The sequence below is a fragment of the Polypterus senegalus genome, chromosome 11, assembly GCF_016835505.1.
Source record: "Polypterus senegalus isolate Bchr_013 chromosome 11, ASM1683550v1, whole genome shotgun sequence".
Lineage (NCBI taxonomy): Eukaryota > Metazoa > Chordata > Cladistia > Polypteriformes > Polypteridae > Polypterus > Polypterus senegalus.
Window position 1 is genome coordinate 141,966,336 of NC_053164.1, and position 17,538 is coordinate 141,983,873.

Sequence of the window (17,538 nt, forward strand, 5' to 3'; positions counted from 1 at the left end):
CAATATACACATGTAAGGATCCATTACTAAAGGCTTTAACACTGTGCTTGCTAACTCAAGGTCTCTTGCTTGCTTCCAACTGCAGTAGCTTAGCTCTTACCAGTAAAGCTGCCTGTGACTTTAGTCTTACTGGATGCTGGTGCAACAATCATGTATTAATTGAACAGTTCAGTTTTTTAGATGTGGTCATCCTGGTTCCAACTTTAATGATGAGGGCTGATCAATTAAAAGGCTTCCAGCTTGAACTGACATAAAAACGAACCGCCCCTGAACCATTGGGCTCATTTCATGAACTGAGACGGGCTTTACGTGCTCTGCAATTGTCTTCTATTCAAGGTAATAAAATCTTAAATTTTGACTGCCCTTCGGAAGACTCTGCCCCTTTTTTCGGAAGATTTCTCCACGACAGAATTGTAGCTACACAGCAACTGATCGGAAAGCTCTATGGCAGATTGTGTCAAGAGTGCAGAGTTTTACTGGGATTCATTTTCCAGCCCTGGAGGACATTTATAACACACACACTCATTTACACAAATAAAAAGCTGGGTGTTGAGGTGCAAAAGTGGCATTCCAGCAGCAGTACCTGGCATTGACAGATAAAATAGATGTGTTGTTTTGCCCACCATATCTAAAAGGATTTGACATGCTTTTGGTACTAACAGAACTGTTGATTGGCCAGACATTAGCAATAGGCAAGAGTTTCCTTGCGATATGAGAGGCTGATGCACACTCTCTCGGTATTCACAATATGACTGATTATTACCTTTAGAATGTCCTCAGTCTCCTGCAGCAAACTATCTACTTAGCATTACTTTTGCATGTGAAAATTGCCTCCTCTTGCTGTTTTCAATGAAAAAGAAAGCATTTACAACAAATAACATTCAACATTAGAGTACAGTCCACCTCCGTCTTTGCACAGATCTGAGTTTCGCTTGCCTCCATGCATTGTGGATGCTAGCATGCGGCTCATACCTATTTTGGTCTGCTAGTGCTCCCCGTTGTCTTGTTCTTCCCAGTTGCAGCACATCATACCCATCTTTCCTTTTGAGCTCACCAGGTAGCAGAAGTTTCAGCAGATGCATGACTTTGTTGGATTGTGTGATATAAAAATATTCCTGTCATTCTTATTCAGAAGTGCTCATTTTCTCAACAGAAAGCATCTGGGATTATCCATCCTATCAGAAGATGCATACATCTTGTCAAGAGTAGTAATCGGTTCTCTCTGCAGGTCTGACTCCTGCCTTGTGCTCAGCGCTATTGGGATGGGCAGCAGTCCCATGTGACCCAAATAGATTAAGTTGGTTTGTGAATGTTGTGTTATTTAATTCTTAAAATGGTATTATCAAGTATTAAAAAAGAAAAAACGGGTAAAAATAATTTGGCATTGCTTATTAGTCTTTAAAAAGTAAACGATATGAAATTAAGTAAAACTTCAATCAACAATAAAGCTGTTAAAACAGAAGTGGTTAAGTCAGGCTGCATGCAAACGGTCAGCTCTGTTTTCAGTGTCACTTCTCCCATTTATGTGACTGTGACTTGAGGGGTCCTCTTTACTTCGCTCACGCCATTAGTTGTCTTCACTTCTGCTGTTAGCAGCTGCCTCTTCCTGCCAGAAGCGATCTGCAATGTAGTAATGTATTAAAATCTGACATGCAGAAAGCTTGATTTGCAAGTTCCTGACGCATGGATAGCTTGACAGCAGTACCCCACAGAGGCTGTCATGGCTGCTCAACTTCTTGGTGAGTGGAGTTGGCACATGTCCTCTCTTTGAAGAAAGTGACACACGCAACTTCTTCTGCAGCATTGAAAAACACGATGTATGGAACATGAGTAATGCACACAATTCTAAAAGCAGGAATCCCTTCTGTGGGTGTTATTTGGGACAGTTTTGATTGACGGTGTGTAAAGCTTGTGACTGTACGCTGTCCTTTTCAAGATGCCAATTCTTTTTGTTTCCACTGATGCTTCAGAATCAACAGAGCGTGTAAAATGGTGGCATTGCCTAGCATGTTGGATTGTAAGGAAGTAAGTGGATATAATTGCAAGGCAAACAATGTTAATGGAGTTTTGCACAAATAACTCTAAGAAAAATATCAGGCTTACAAAACAGATTTTAAGTTCATACCTTTCCTAACCCAACCTAACAACTGGCAATTAAGTATTAATTAAGGTTGCTTTGAAGAGATTTGGAGATTTATAAAACTGAAACGAAGCCCAGCCCTTTGGTGTCTGATTCAATGAGCTCTGTACTTGGGAGGGTCAAGAGCAGGTTAATGGCAACTTGAAATTGGCAGTCAAGGTCTTGCAGCATTCTAGAAGGCTAAAATTATGGTTTCTTGCTTTCATTAGAGATGTTATAATGCATTTGTTTAAAGGTACTGTTTGACTGTCGTGGTATGGTCAAATACCCATTTATCAACAAATAATTCAAACTGTCTTGATTCATATTAACAATTTGATGATGGAAAGTGTGGATCATATCTGCATATTTTGTGCCGTCAGGCTTGTCAAGTTACAAATATCCATGACAATCATCCATTGATCTTGTATAATCAGTTTTGTTGGAAGTCTAAATGTTATGTGGCTAAAAACTGCTCTTGCCTATGTGAGATCTTGGAGCCTGTCATGGATGGTTTGCAGTTTGAGAAGTAGTCAAAAGAAATGGATAATATTTAGGATGTTAAGCCTCTCGTGCTCATGCAGTGGTGTGCAAATGTATTCTGTCCCATTGCAAGGTATTTATTTTTTGGTTGAGTAAATGTGCAATTAACATGTGTGTTGATACAGGTTACCCCTTAGATATCCGAGTGCTGATTTCCACTTGATGCGTGGTGAAATTGACATCAGATTTGGAGATGTGCACAAAAATATTTCCAAGTACATTGTGCAGCTGACGCAGTGGCCATGTATTCCAAGTGGTGAATTCCAAGATGAGGCTTGTTAGCCTTGTTCCAGAATGATGAACAAAATGCTCAATATATTGCAGCAGGTCATCAAAATGCAAGGAAGAGCACCTGCCCATCATGTAGGTCTCCTGTTATGAAGATTTGTGCCCCATGGACTTCAGTGTCCCTTCTGATTTAGTGCAGGCACACGAAGGCAAGATGGTCATGGATCTCCTCGTGTTCACACATCTTTGCATACCGTTTTATCTTTTGATTTCACTTATGCTTCATGCAGAGTGCCGGCCTGTTCACCAGTACACACGTATGTGCAGCTACCTGCCCGTCGTCTCCTTGTGCACAGCAACATCACGAAATCTGCTTTTTAAGGTTGCTGGTATATTACATGTTGTCGTTTTACTGGGGTGCTCTGTGATTGACAGCGGACTCTAAACTTTGTTAAAATGGTATCAATAAATGCCACTTTGTTAGTTCTTACTTCAGTTGTTTTGGAGTTGCACTATGAGTTCTGTTGCCAACACGTTTTTCATTAACAAAGAAACATGGAAAGTAAAATAATAGTAATAATTGTATTAATTAATTACTTGATACGTAAGAACTCTGTACAAAGGCATTTTAATTATAAATTGTTAGAATAAATGTATTAATCCACTTTCACGGACCCCCATGGTGCCTTGATCTTATTTACTCGGGTATTTTTTTTTCCTAGGGGGAAAAAAAAAATAACATTTCCAATGGGAAAGGCTTTGTTGTGGAACTGAAATGTCACCTCTGTCATATGAGTGACTAAATCTGTGGGAATCAACACCTCTTTAAATTGGGGGAGGATTTAATTTTCACAGGTATCATCCTATAAAACATGTTTTTCCTGTGTATTAAATACACAGTTGATCATGGCAGGTTAAAACGGGCTAAAATGTGCTGCACAGTGTCTTTAATAAGTCTGTCAGGCAGCTTTCCAATGCATGATTCTCCATCCCTTAGTCTTTGCCATAGAAATGTGTGCCCCTGTAAGCTGATTGCAAAATCAACACTGTATAATTGAAATTGTTCAAAATATACAGTATTTTATAAAATTGTAGAAAGTCTTCTAAATCAATTTCATATCTAACATGCCTCTCCATCCCGTCCACTGGAGGAGGCACTCATTTCCACAACTGAGCCTTTGTCATTGAAATTCTCTTCTGTTTACAAAATGAACACTGAACAGCTCAAATTGAACTAAACCTATTTTAAAGAATCTAGGAAGTCTTTTGTCACTTTTTTTTTTTTTCTCCACTGTATCCTTTTGTCCTATCCACTGGAAGAGACACTTATTGCCCCAGCTGGAGCACAGCAATAGAAATCTGTGCCCCGGCTGCTGCTTAAAAAATTAATACTGGACAGCTAAAATACTTCACAGTGTATCTGAAAAGGATGTAGAAAGTCTTCTTTATCACTTTCATGTCAACTGTGACGTTGTATCTCATCCACTGACGGGCATTCATTTCTATGGCTGGGGCAGAGCTGCAGAAATGCATACCCCCTACCTTCTTTGATTTTTGTCTCAAGCTGTAGCAGTTATTGAAGGGCGTGTTCTCACAATCAAGGGGATATCAGAAGTCCATTAAGGAATGGAAAGTTGCAGGAGTTTCTGCAGCACACTGTGCTAGAATCCCTTGCTTAACACAAAAATGTGCTGCCTCAGGATAACAAACAGATCTCAGACAGACTGAAAACTAAAAGGTGGAGAAAGCTGGTGAGTAGCACCAATACAGGCATTACCTTTCACAATATCCTAACGCAAAGGCACAAGTCTCACCAGTCATGTTGAGAAAACAGTGTAACAGTGAAGGAACTGGAAAGCCGGTTTGAAAATATGAGGGGTAATACACAGCAAGAAAGCTTGCATGGGTCTGAGATCATTTGTTGCTTCTCAATCTTCTATCATGATTCATGACCAGATGATTTAACCACTTTTGGAGAAAATGAGACTGACAGTTTGATTAAATTGTATCACAGCATTGTATTGAAGAATGCATGTGATGTTAAGGCTGTACAAACACAATGGAGATTGCTAAAAAGTCTGATTATTCTCAGACATGTCTTATAACAGTTTTACTATGGCACATAGATTTCCACGATATTCTACATATTGTTGGGATCATGCTTGTTGTGCCTATTTCAGAGGCCAGTGTGAATGTGACTTTTCAGTACAGAACAGAATACAATTAAAAGTGCAAAACCCACTCTGTGTCTCAACCTTGGAGGATTTAGAATTGGCACACAAGGCCCATCACTTGAGTAGTTTGATCCTAAGCCCTCACCCAACACTTTTTCTTTTTTAAATATCTACAGAAAATGGTTTATTTTGACTGTGGAAATGTATTGTTACATCATAAGAGTTCACATTAAAATATTGAATGGATAAATATGTCTACAGATCTGTCATGCAAAAAGTTATGATGACTTTCAAGGGAACTGATTACTTTTGCACACCACTGAATATGTCAAAAATACAGGCTTTCTCTTTAATCATTTCCCTACTGACATTCTTATCTGTGAAGATTATTTGTGGAACTCCTCTTTGTGGTTTCTGTTTTGCTCTGAGAGCACTTAATCTTTTCCTCAGGCCATCTACTTTTTATGATTTCTCAGTTTAATCTGTTTGTCATTCTCTGACTCTCTTTTGCTATCCTTTCATTTTGCATCACTAGGCAGGGTGCTGTATGCTGTGACCACCTCCATACCCATGTCTGCATTTTTCCTGTGCTTTCCTCAAATTGCTTGCATTACGGTCGATGGTTTTATTCTACTAAAAGCAGGTTTTACTAAACTGTATTTGTTTCCTTTACATTCTAACCATTTACCACAATTTTCACTCATTATTAACACCATATCTTGTTGTTATCTCAGGTCCCCAGTACAGTACAAGCAGGACCTCTGACGTACTGATATTGAATATTTTAATAATTAGTGTTAGATTATAGGGTCATTATTGTTATATGTATAGACTAGTACAGGAAAATTCATATACTGTATGTGCTAATCTACTTGCAACATGTTGACACTCTTCTGCTTTAATTACTAGAAACAGTGAGACAATGTCCAGCCTTGGAATAAACTATATATATATATATAACTATATATATATATATATATATATATAACTATATATAACTATATATATATATATATATATATATATATATATATATATATATATATATATATATATATATATATATATATATATAACTATATATATATAACTATATATATATATATATATATATATATATATATATATATATATATATATATATATATATATATATATATATATATATATATATATAACTATATATATATATATATAACTATATATCTATATATATATATATATCTATATATATAACTATCTATATATATATATCTATATATAACATATATAACTATATATATATATATATATATATATATATATATATATATCTATATATCTATATATATATATATATATATATATATATATATATATATATATATATATATATCTATATAACTATATATATATATATATATATATCTATATAACTATATATATATATATATATATCTATATAACTATATATATATCTATATATATATATCTATCTATATATATAACTATATATATATATATATAACTATCTATATATATATATCTATCTATAACTATATATATATCTATATATATATCTATATATATAACTATATATATCTATATATGAATAAATGTATAGCAGCTCTTGACACTGAAAGTACAGGAGATGCACACGTCCTGACCAAGTACTGTCTCAGACACATAGTCATCAATGTCTGGTAAGCAGTGTAGCGGGGCCAGATAGGAGGTTTTATTTGTGTGTATGTCCTGTTGAGTGATGTTAAATGTGCATAATAACACTGGTTGCGCTGATTCCTGTTTAAAGACACCAACCCCTATTTACAAACAGGTTTAAACTGATGCGGAGGGGCTTTCAGGATTTGTAGTTTTGTGGTTTGTATGCACTGTACTGATTAAAAATGGATGAGAGGGATGTGGCGGGACTTTTTGATTGTGTCATTTTCTCGGAAAGTTCATTATCAGCGGCTCCTTTTATTAAATGGGTATTCGAATCGGAGAAGGATGGTGCTCAGCCACTGGCTTAAACACCAGAATCCCTGAAGCCTACGAAAAAACTCGGAATCCTGGCCCACCTTAAATCCCTTCACACCTCTCCCATCGGCGTCTTTTGTTTTGTAAATGTGTCTGCAGCAGGAATACCAGAGAGTGATAAGTAGAGAAAATTGATTATTGCCTTTAGTTGCATGAAATTTAATTTGGTGAACGTCATATAAGTAAAACATCAATACACACCTACAACTTTAGGCGAGTAGTAATTGTTAGTTCCCAACAACCTACAACCAATGTAACAAAGACAAAAGCATGCTGGTGATGCACATTATGTTTGAGGCCGAAAGAAGGCATTGCCTACAGGTGAAATAAGGTTAAAGGTTGTTTCTAAGCTGAATGGGAAAGAAGGTTAAAGATGCAATGTTTCAGCTGTATAGCTTTTATAAGTTGAGCAACTGAAAAGGAAAAAGCAGTCAACATACATGGAGGAAGGAGTGAACAAAGCCAAGGCAAAGGGAGTGAGATAAAGCTGCCATTTGAGAGGAAGGGAGAGATTTAAATAGTTATAATGACTTAAATGTGAGTGGCCAGACTAAGAATCAACTTAGCTTGCCTACAGGTGTGACATTTTAGAGTTCCAGCTGAAAGCCTTTAGATCCAGCTGTTAGAAAAATTACAGAATCTTTCTTTCTAATTAAAGGATCAGGAAAAATCCTGAATTTGAGTGTATGGTATCATCAGTGAAGCAGGTTTATCTCAATTCCAATAAGTCGAGTCAAGTTGGGGAGCATGCACTGGTACAGTGCTTTGCTGCACCCACTTCACAACGAAACAACTCGGGATCCCGGTTTGCAACCCCCTAGGCAGACACACGGTCAAGTCCTACCCTCTGTCTGCTGCAGCCAGGAGTTACATGGGTGACCCCTTGGCCTAGTCCAGCCACTTGGGTCCCAAACAATGAGGATCTTACGAGCCGGATCACCCTCGGGGAAACACGCCACGTGGCCGTAGTGCCGTAACTGACACTCCCTCAAAATGCAGGTAATGTGCCTCGTTCGGGACTCCATGAGCAACCGCTCATTCGACACAAAGTCAAACCAATGGTACCCAAGGATTTTCCAGAGAGAGACCGTACCAAAGGAGTCCAGTCTCACAACTATATAGCAAGACAGGAAGCACCAGGACTCTAAAGACTTGGACCTTCGTCCCTTTGCATAGATATTGGGAGCGCCACACACCCCTTTCCAGTGACCTCATGACCCCCCCATGCTCTTCCAATCTGTCTACTAACTTCATAGGAAGAGTCACCAGAGACATGAATGTTACTGCCAAGGTAAGTAAACCTCTCAACAAGGTCAACACTCTCCACAAACAGACATACTGCTGATTGCTGTGCCCAAGAGGTCATTAAAGGCCTGGATCTTGGTTTTTATCCAGGACACTCGCAAGCCCAGACACTCGGACTCCTCACTCAGTCTCTCGAGTGCCCCGATCAGAGCCTTCATTGACTCCGCGAAGATCACAGCATCGTCAGCAAAGTCAAGATCTGTGAATCTTTCTTCACCAACAGATGCCCCACAGCCGCTGGACACCACGACCTTGCCCAACACTCAATCCATACAAGTATTGAACAGAGTAGGAGCAAGAACACACCCCTGACAAACCCCAGAATCAACTGGGAAAAACGCAGAGGTCCTGCCTCCAATCTGCACAGCACTCACAGTACCAGTGTACAGGCTGGCTATGATATCCAACAACCTTGAGGGGATCCCGTGAACCCTCGGGATGTCCCACAGGGCAGCTTGATCAACCGAGTCGAATGCTTTACGAAAATCGAGAAAGGCTGCAAAGAAACTCGGCCGATATTTACGTTTGCGCTTCATGAGAACCCTTAGTGCCAGGATGAGGTCGATGGTAGACTTCTTTGGCGTAAAACCAGACTGTTACATTCGCTGATAGGTGAGCAAGTGATCACAGATCCTATTGAGGATGAGCCTAGCAAGGACCTTCCCCAGCACCGAGAGCAGTGTTATCCCCCAGTAGTTGCTGCAATCCAGGTGATCACCCTTCCCTTTTCAGACAGGAACGACAAGTCCTGTTTTCCAGTCAGTTGGGATGATGCCAGTCTCCCAAATGGAAGCAAAGGTTGCTTGCAATGCCAGGAGGACAGCCTTACCACCGGCCTGGAGAAGTTCGCACCGGATACCACAGAGCCCTGCAGCCTTCCTCCCCCTCCGCTGGTTCATCACCTGTGCAATCTCAGTGAGATTGGGTGGTTCACAGCTAATTGGAAGATCAGCCTCAAGAACAGTGAACCCAGAGATATCCAACGTCCTAGCCGGAGGAATAAGTGTGAACAGCTGCTCAAAGTAGCCAGCCCAGCGGGTCACAACTGCACTGTCATCCATAAGGACCGTTCCATCAACAGCCCTGACTGCGACTTCTCCTAGGAACAGATCCAGATGTGCGTAATGCTTTGATTCCTCAGTAAGCAGGACGTGGATCGCTGGACCACAGATGGTGTGTTACTTTCTCACAGATTCTAATAACAAAACGCCTCTTTATCTGCCCTCAGAGCATTCCTTCTCAGTTGCTGGTACATACTAAGCGTCCCCACATCCCAAGAATCTGGGCCATAGTATTAGACATAGCACTAAACAGGACATGCAGTTGTGGTCAGAAGTTTTCATTCGCTCAGCATGCACATGAATGTCATGGTAATGGTGGGCTTTCAATGAGTTCTTTTAAATTGTTCCTTTTCTGGAGTGGCATGACTGTACAATATACATTGTTAACACTAGAATTACCAGAGCCTACGAAAAAACTCGTAATTCCGTCCCACCTTAAACTGCTTCTTAAATCCCTTCACACCTCTCCGCCAGCGCCCTTTGTCTTCTAAATGTGCTGATAAAGAGAAGCTCGGAGCAGCCGGCTATTCCATCCCCCCACCAATTTAGAACGTGCACGAACTTCTCTCAGCTCATGCCTTGATTGAGTATCTGGGAGTGAAGTGGAGTTTTAGAGTGAAATAATAGATCGTTGTTTGGAACACACGCATTTCATGTCTGTTCCGTTTCTACAGTAATCTGTGTCAACACATTGTTAAAACAGAAACTTTTTATATTCTAGTAGTAGATGACAAAATGGAGGCATAAACTATATAATGTATGAAGCCTGAAGTCCAAATAGCAAAGAAACATTTTCACAAGAATAACACAATTGCACTTTTATTCAAACATATAACTGCAGAAAGAAAAAGCCGCCTTAACATGCGACATTGACACCAGTTTACTATAACTGACTCCGTGGTTCAATAGATACAGCCCCGCTTGGAATCAAGGGTCACGGGTTCGATCCTGCCCTCCCTTTTGAGAAGTAAACTGTTCTTAGTCTTACTGTTTTAGAGTAAAACATACTTTTGATTTCAGTCTGTAACAGCCGGTGCAATTTATGATCTTTGTAAAGGTTAGCTTTTTTTTTTTTTTTTATTCACTTTTCACTCTCTCAGACGCGTTCAGAATCAATCCATACAACCCCATCTGACACGGCTGTTTTCACTAAAGACGCGCTATAGCTATGCAGTGTACCACGATGCATACTAACGCCAGTCCCCGCATGTTGCTGTATGCTTTTTCCTTTGCACCCCATGACATGCAGAAGAAAGAATGGTAAAGACCAACTTCGGCGCTATATGCAATCATCAGACACTCCCCATCTGCCCGTTGTTTTGTTATACTTTTCAATACTTTTTATACTGCTCAAACGGGCATGCTCAAAAATACACGTAATGCCACGAAAAGTGCACGCAGACACTTCATTTCGCAAACAAAACAAGTGCACTTTTATTCAAAACTACCTGTATAACCGAAGAAAAAAGAAAGCAAGATACAGTAGGCGATTGATACGACATCTTGCATGGTGCAATGCTAAGAAGTGAAGATTTTCATTCCGTGCTATATAAAATCATCACATTCAAATATTAACAGTTCCCACACACCCAAGGACCGTCCTTCCTACATTTACGACACGTGTACTTGTTGCCGTGTACACACCTCTCTGTGCTATGGTTTCTATTACACTGAATGAGCACCTGACACTGTACTTTCTTCCCTTGGGGAAGGTCCCGCATCAGAGAATTTCCAGTTCCTGCATAAATTCACACCGATCTGACGCTGTTCGCTTTCAAATAATATTGCATTAGTGCGATTATATTTTCACATATATTGTCTTTCTTTCAGGTGTGTAATAGAAACCACAGCATAGAGAGAAGTGTGTACACTGCTTCTTACAGGAAAAGGTGATGGAAAAAGTGCACTTGAATAAAAGTGCACTTTTGTTATACTTTTACACCAATATATGTTCCTGTGTTTGAACGACACGGGCAGATGGGGAGTGTCTGATGATTGCATATAGCCCGGTTACTGGTCTTTACCATTCTTTCTTCTGCATGTCCTGGGTGCAAAAGAAAAGCATACAGCAACATGCGGGACTGGCAGGAACACTCAATAAAACTGAATAAAAAGAAAAGCAAGTGACGGTGAGATACTAAGAAGGCAGCTTCGCCAGCGTTTGTGTGTCAGAACCCGGGGGGGTGGGGGCGTTAGTATGCATCGTGGTACACTGCAGAGCTATAGCGCCTTTAGTGAAAACAGCCGTGTCAGATGGGGTTGTATGGATTGATTCTGAACGCGACTGAGAGAGTGAAAAGTGAATAAAAAAAAAAGCTAACCTTTACAAAGATCATAAATTGCACCGGCTGTTACAGACTGAAATCAAAAGTATGTTTTTATTCTAAAACAGTAAGACTAAGAACAGTTTACTTCTCAAAAGGGAGGGGCGCAGGATCGAACCCGTGACACCTTGATTCCCAAGCGGGGGCTGTATCTATTGAACCACGGAGTCAGTTATAGTAAACTGGTGTCAATGTCGCATGTTAAGGCGGCTTTTTCTTTCTGCAGTTATATGTTTGAATAAAAGTGCAATTGTGTTATTCTTGTGAAAATGTTTCTTTGCTATTTGGACTTCAGGCTTCATACATTATATAGTTTATGCCTCCATTTTGTCATCTACTACTAGAATATAAAAAAACGTTTCTGTTTTAGCAATGTGTTTACACAGATTACTGTAGAAACGGAACAGACATGAAATGCGTGTGTTCCAAACAACGATCTATTATTTCACTCTAAAACTCCACTTCACTCCCAGATACTCAATCAAGGCATGAGCTGAGAGAAGTTTGTGCACGTTCTAAATTGGTGGGGATGGAATAGCGGCTGCTCCTCTCTTTATCAGCACATTTAGAAGACAAAGGCGCTGGAGAGGTGTGAAGGGATTTAAGAAGCAGTTTAAGGTGGGACGGAATTACGAGTTTTTTCGTAGGCTCTGGTAATTCTAGTGTTAAGGACTCTACAAAACAAGAATTTGGTGCACAGTATCAATTTATTTAGAATTTTCTAAAATCCACACAGGGTCAAAATTATACATACAAGCTCAAATATATACATACACTCAGTTAAATTTTCAAATAAGTGCTACTGAAGGTTCTACAGTGTTTTTTTAACTTAACAAGGCCTATTAACTTCTCGTTGGTTTTCATGGTTGACTACTGCTGGTAGCTTTTCTGTACCAGCATAAAAAGAGTTTGACAGTAGTCATTGGGCTGACTAGCACTCTAAACAATGGGAAAGTCTGAGAAGCTCAGTGAAGATCTAAGAAAGAGAATTGCAGATTTACACAAGTCGGGAAGGTCTCTTGGAGCCATTTCTAAACAACATATGCAAGTACAAGATATTGGGAGTTGTCCCCTCTTTGCCAAGATACAAAATAAGACCCAAAGTGTCACCTCCCCTGAGAAGAGCTTGTTTTGGATGTTCAGGAACCATCAAGGCCCAAGCCTGCCATGAACTGGAAAGTGTTGAAACATGAGTGTCAATGTCTGCAGTTAAGCAAATTTTATATCGCCATGGACTGAGAGGGTGCTGTTCAAGAAAGAAACCCCTCCTCCAGATTTGATATCTTCAAGCTTGACTGAAATTTGCAGCTGCCCACTTGGACAAGCAGAAAGCCTTCTGGAGGAAAGTTTTTTATGGTTTAACAAGACAAAGATTGAGTCGTTTGGCCATAATGACAAGAGCTATTTTTGGCAGAGTAAAGGTAAGGCTTTCAAAACCAAGAACACTGTACCGACTGTGAAGCATGGTGTTGGAAGCATCGTGCTCTAATCTCTGGGGCTGTTTTGCTGCTAGTGGCACTGGTACATTGCACAACGTGGATGGAATAATAGAGGAGGAGCACTACCTCCAAATTCTTCAACATCACGTCAACTCAACAGCTAGATTGTTGCAACTTGGACGCAATTGGGTGTTTCAACACATCAAAACTGGTTGTGGAATGAATAAAGCAGACTACCATTAAGCTTTTGGAATGGCCTTCCTAAAGCTCAGACCTCAACCATGTTGAAAATTTGTGTACTGGGCCGGGTCCATGTCTGGAAACCAGCAAATTTAAATGAACTCTACCAATTCTGCCAAGAAGAAAAGTCAAATATCCAGCCAGAATTATGCCAGAACCTTGTTGATGGCTACCAAAAGCATTTAGTCAAGGTGCCACTTGCTAAGGGGCATTCAACCAAATATTAGTTGGGTTGTTTTTATGAATGTAAATATAATTTCGATTATTAATGATGTATTTTGTACAATCATTCCACCCCAGAAAAGAAACAGTTCAAAGAAATCATTGGAAGCCCACCATCACCATGACATTCTTGTCCCTGATGAGTGTATATAAACTTCTGACCACAACTGTAGTTTTTAAATGGGGAGGGAGAGGACAACTCCATATGTGACAATGGCACACATTTACTTGTGTGCTCCAAAATCTCCTTCATTTTCATAGTCCATTAAAATGCAAGGACAACTTGTCTTTTGTAGTTATAGTGCCGACTATATACAGTATGACTTCCCTGCTATGCACCAGTGTGAGTGTTGGCCCCACAGTAGACCCGCATGCTGACCAGGGTTGTTCCCTGTTTTGGGGTCAGTCCTGTTAGATAGAATATGTTCCAGCATTCACAAGTATGAAGTGGCATGAAAATGTTCTTGTTATGAACGGTTTTCCTCTTCTTCCTGCAAGCACACTCTCCTAAATCTCTTTTATAGTTTTGTCATATTAGTTTTTTATTGTAAAGGTTTATCATTTTTGTTTGCCTTACACTTTGGCTGCAATACTAAATACAATGAAGGACTTCATCTGAAAGCTAACGCTAGAAACACAAAGCTTTACCATGTACACGACTAACTGCGGAGCTACGTGCTTGAGCACACATCCTGGCAATCCAATCATATCCTACTTCCTGCAGAGGTGAATCATATAAGTGTTTATGGACGCGTGTGTATTTGTGCAGTGGAAGCTGGTAAAAGATGTACAGACAAGATCTTTATTAACATTCTGACTGTATTGATTTATTGAAAGCATTTATTGTTGTCAATCTTTCTATTCATCTGCAAAAGATTAGGGTTCAGCTTCATGTCTACATTGTTTAGAACTACCAACAGGGCCTTGTGTCTTTTGAGAGGTGCCATTCTACAGTGGCAATAGAAGTTCATTTGAGGTCTGGAACATTTTATGATGTGTATAAATGATGAGCCCTCTTCAACACACACTTTTAATTTCTGGTGAGATTTTATGACCAAATTATCATATATCTCTGCACTTGACCTGTTATATTAATCAAAATGATTGGTATAGTGTAATCGCTAAAGGGTTCACCTCTACCTCATGCTTGCAGAATCCTCAAAGTACATTTTAGTCAAGGGTGCTTCTTTCTAGCCACTCTATCATAAACGCCTGCTTGAGGAGTGCTGCTGGGAATGGTTGTCCTTCCAACAGATTCGCCCATCTCGGCTGTGTGGTTCTTGGTCACTTGCTTCACGAAGATTACCAACTTTGGGAAGAGTCCTGGTGGTTCAAAACTTCTTCCATTTCATAATTATTGAGGTCACTGTGCTTCTGTGAACACTCAAAACTTTACAAATTGGTTTTATACCCTTTTCATGATTTATGTATGCCTCACCACAGTTTTATCGTGGGGGTTCATCAGGACTTCATGGCTTAGTTTTTGGCCTGACATGCAGTTTAATTTGCGGGACCTTCTATATACGCAGATGTGGGCCTTGCTAAAACTCTTTAATATGAATGATACATTTCAAATTAGATTTGCAAATCTTTCTAAAAACCTTTTCATTTTGTCATTATGGGTTATTTATTATATGGAGTGTAGATTGATGTCAGAAAATGGCAAATGTATACATCTGTAACACAGTACAGTGTGCAGAAATGCACGGTCTGAATGTGTGAGTGCACTACATTTTGCAGTTTTTCTCGGCCCTTCTCCTTGGTCTTCATAACCCTGCACGTTTTACGTTTGTCCCTGTTCTGTCACACAGGATTCCTTTGAAAAGCTTATTAAAAAGGCACAGTTGGTGACTAAATAAAGACTTCATTTTTAGGAAAACCAGCCTCCCATGAATGTAGACCAGCACTGAATTACTGTACAGCTCCTCTTTGATTGACGGTTTTTCTTTTTCTTTTTGCAGGATTGACTGTGCTTTAATAAATGAACTTTGTTGCAAGCATTATTCAGGTCACTTAACTAAGTAAGTACGTACTTTCCATGTTTTTTCGATTTTGGGTTAACTGGATTTGAACTTGTTTTTACATTTTCTTCATCATCTGTGGTGAAGATGATTCCACCTTATGCACTCACTTTGATGTTGTCACTTTGGAACAATGCACATCATTTTCTTTTATACATTTAACATTTTTTTTAGTTTTTCTTTTATCAAGTCATTGATCAAAGAGACCTCCAGTAGAAACAAGTCGACATCATAAAAATAAATAAGAGTAAACATTTTGAACCTGATTTAGGATCAGTTGACGATCCTAGTAAGGAAAATGCATCAAGGCCATGTTAAAATTTATGGTAATATAATTTAAAATGTATTATTTATATTCAGTCTTTTTTTTTTAATACATAGTTTACGTATTTACTGAAATTTCTCAGCGTATCGGTCAGATCTCGGCCAGTTTTTCGTGAATGGATATTAGATGAGAGCTGCCAGACTACATCATCATCTGTCCCCTATTGCACTGCCCTGAGTCGACGCTAAACGTCAAGTAAAGGGGGTTCCACAATCGCTTGTCTACAGTGCTCAAGTGTTAGAGAGAGGCACCCACGTGCTGAAGTGGTTTGTGAAGGGTGGCCTGCTTGTGGTTCTTTGTGGTAGCACACTCTGGAGTGGTTTGTTCTGATGTTTCTTACAAGGTCTACCGTTTGTTTAACTGACTCGATTTTTATATCCATAGATGGTTCATAATAACATATTGAAGCTCATCGTGCAGCATTTGCAGTGTTGTATTCATCTTTGTAACTCTTTGATCAATGGCGTGCTCAGAACGTGTAGTCACATTGACAAGCCATAATGGCATTTCAGATGCAAACCAGAAGAGCATTGTGGCAACTACCATAGATGGTTGTACGTTTGAGCTTGGCAATCCAACAGTGCATCAACTTGCACAAACGCTGCCATATTCCCAGAGTATAGCCATGCTGTACTGTGAGCTGCACTCAACATGTCCCCTCTAAACCCAACTCTAGAAAGAGGAGAATTGTGAGTTGAGGAAGAGGCTTTAAGCCGGACGGTGTGTATGACTGTTGCCTTTCTGCTGGCCGGGTGTGTAAGTGCTTGGTCAGAGCTCGAGTAGGTCTGGTGTTTCCCAACCTTTTTGAGCCACGGTACACATTTCACATTAGAAAAATCACAAGGTACACCACCAAACAAAAATGTCACAAAAAGTAGATTTATTGAAATCTAATGAAAATGTAGTCTCAATTTACTTACTCGGTGTGAAACCTGGCCCTGTTTAGTTGAACACTAAGCTGATGTTCTTGCAGGAATTGAAGAAAGACACACACGAAGATGTTGATCAGCATTTGTGTGTCCAGGTCATTCAGATGTTGAAATATACTGTATCTGCCAGACATGCCAGTCTTGCACACCACTCGTCACTTGAGAGCAACTTCGCGTCATCATACTTCTGATTTGTCAGCTCATACACACGGGCTAAAACTTTGCCACAGGACAGCCACCGGACCTCCGTGTGGAGCAATAACACTTTATGTTGCATTCCCATTTCCTCACACAGTGATGCAAAAACGCAACTTTTTACAGGTCTCTTCTTCACAAAGTTTATCATGTGCACGACATCTTCCAGTACAGCAGCATGGTCTGCCGGCAATGTCTTGGCAACGAGTGTTTCCCGATGCAGAAAACAATGCGTCGCAATGACCTCTGGATGTTGCTCTTTCACTCCGTTTACAAATCCTTTGGTGTGCCCGAGTGTGGCAGCTGCTCCATCGGTGCCAACACCTACGCAGTTTTGCCACTTCAGTCGTCCTCGTTCAAGGTACTCTGACACAACTCGAAAAATGTCCTCTCCTGT

The 17,538-nt window shown here is 39.7% G+C and overlaps 1 protein-coding gene across 1 annotated transcript in view; it reads left to right on the plus strand.

Moving 5' to 3' along the window:
• Positions 1-17,538, plus strand: part of helb (helicase (DNA) B) — an 89,163-nt gene that overhangs the window by 64,991 nt on the left and 6,634 nt on the right. Inside the window, exon 9 of the mRNA XM_039769732.1 lies at positions 15,633-15,692. Coding sequence (XP_039625666.1) covers positions 15,633-15,692 — 60 coding nt within the window. The remainder of the gene's footprint in view (positions 1-15,632; positions 15,693-17,538) is intronic.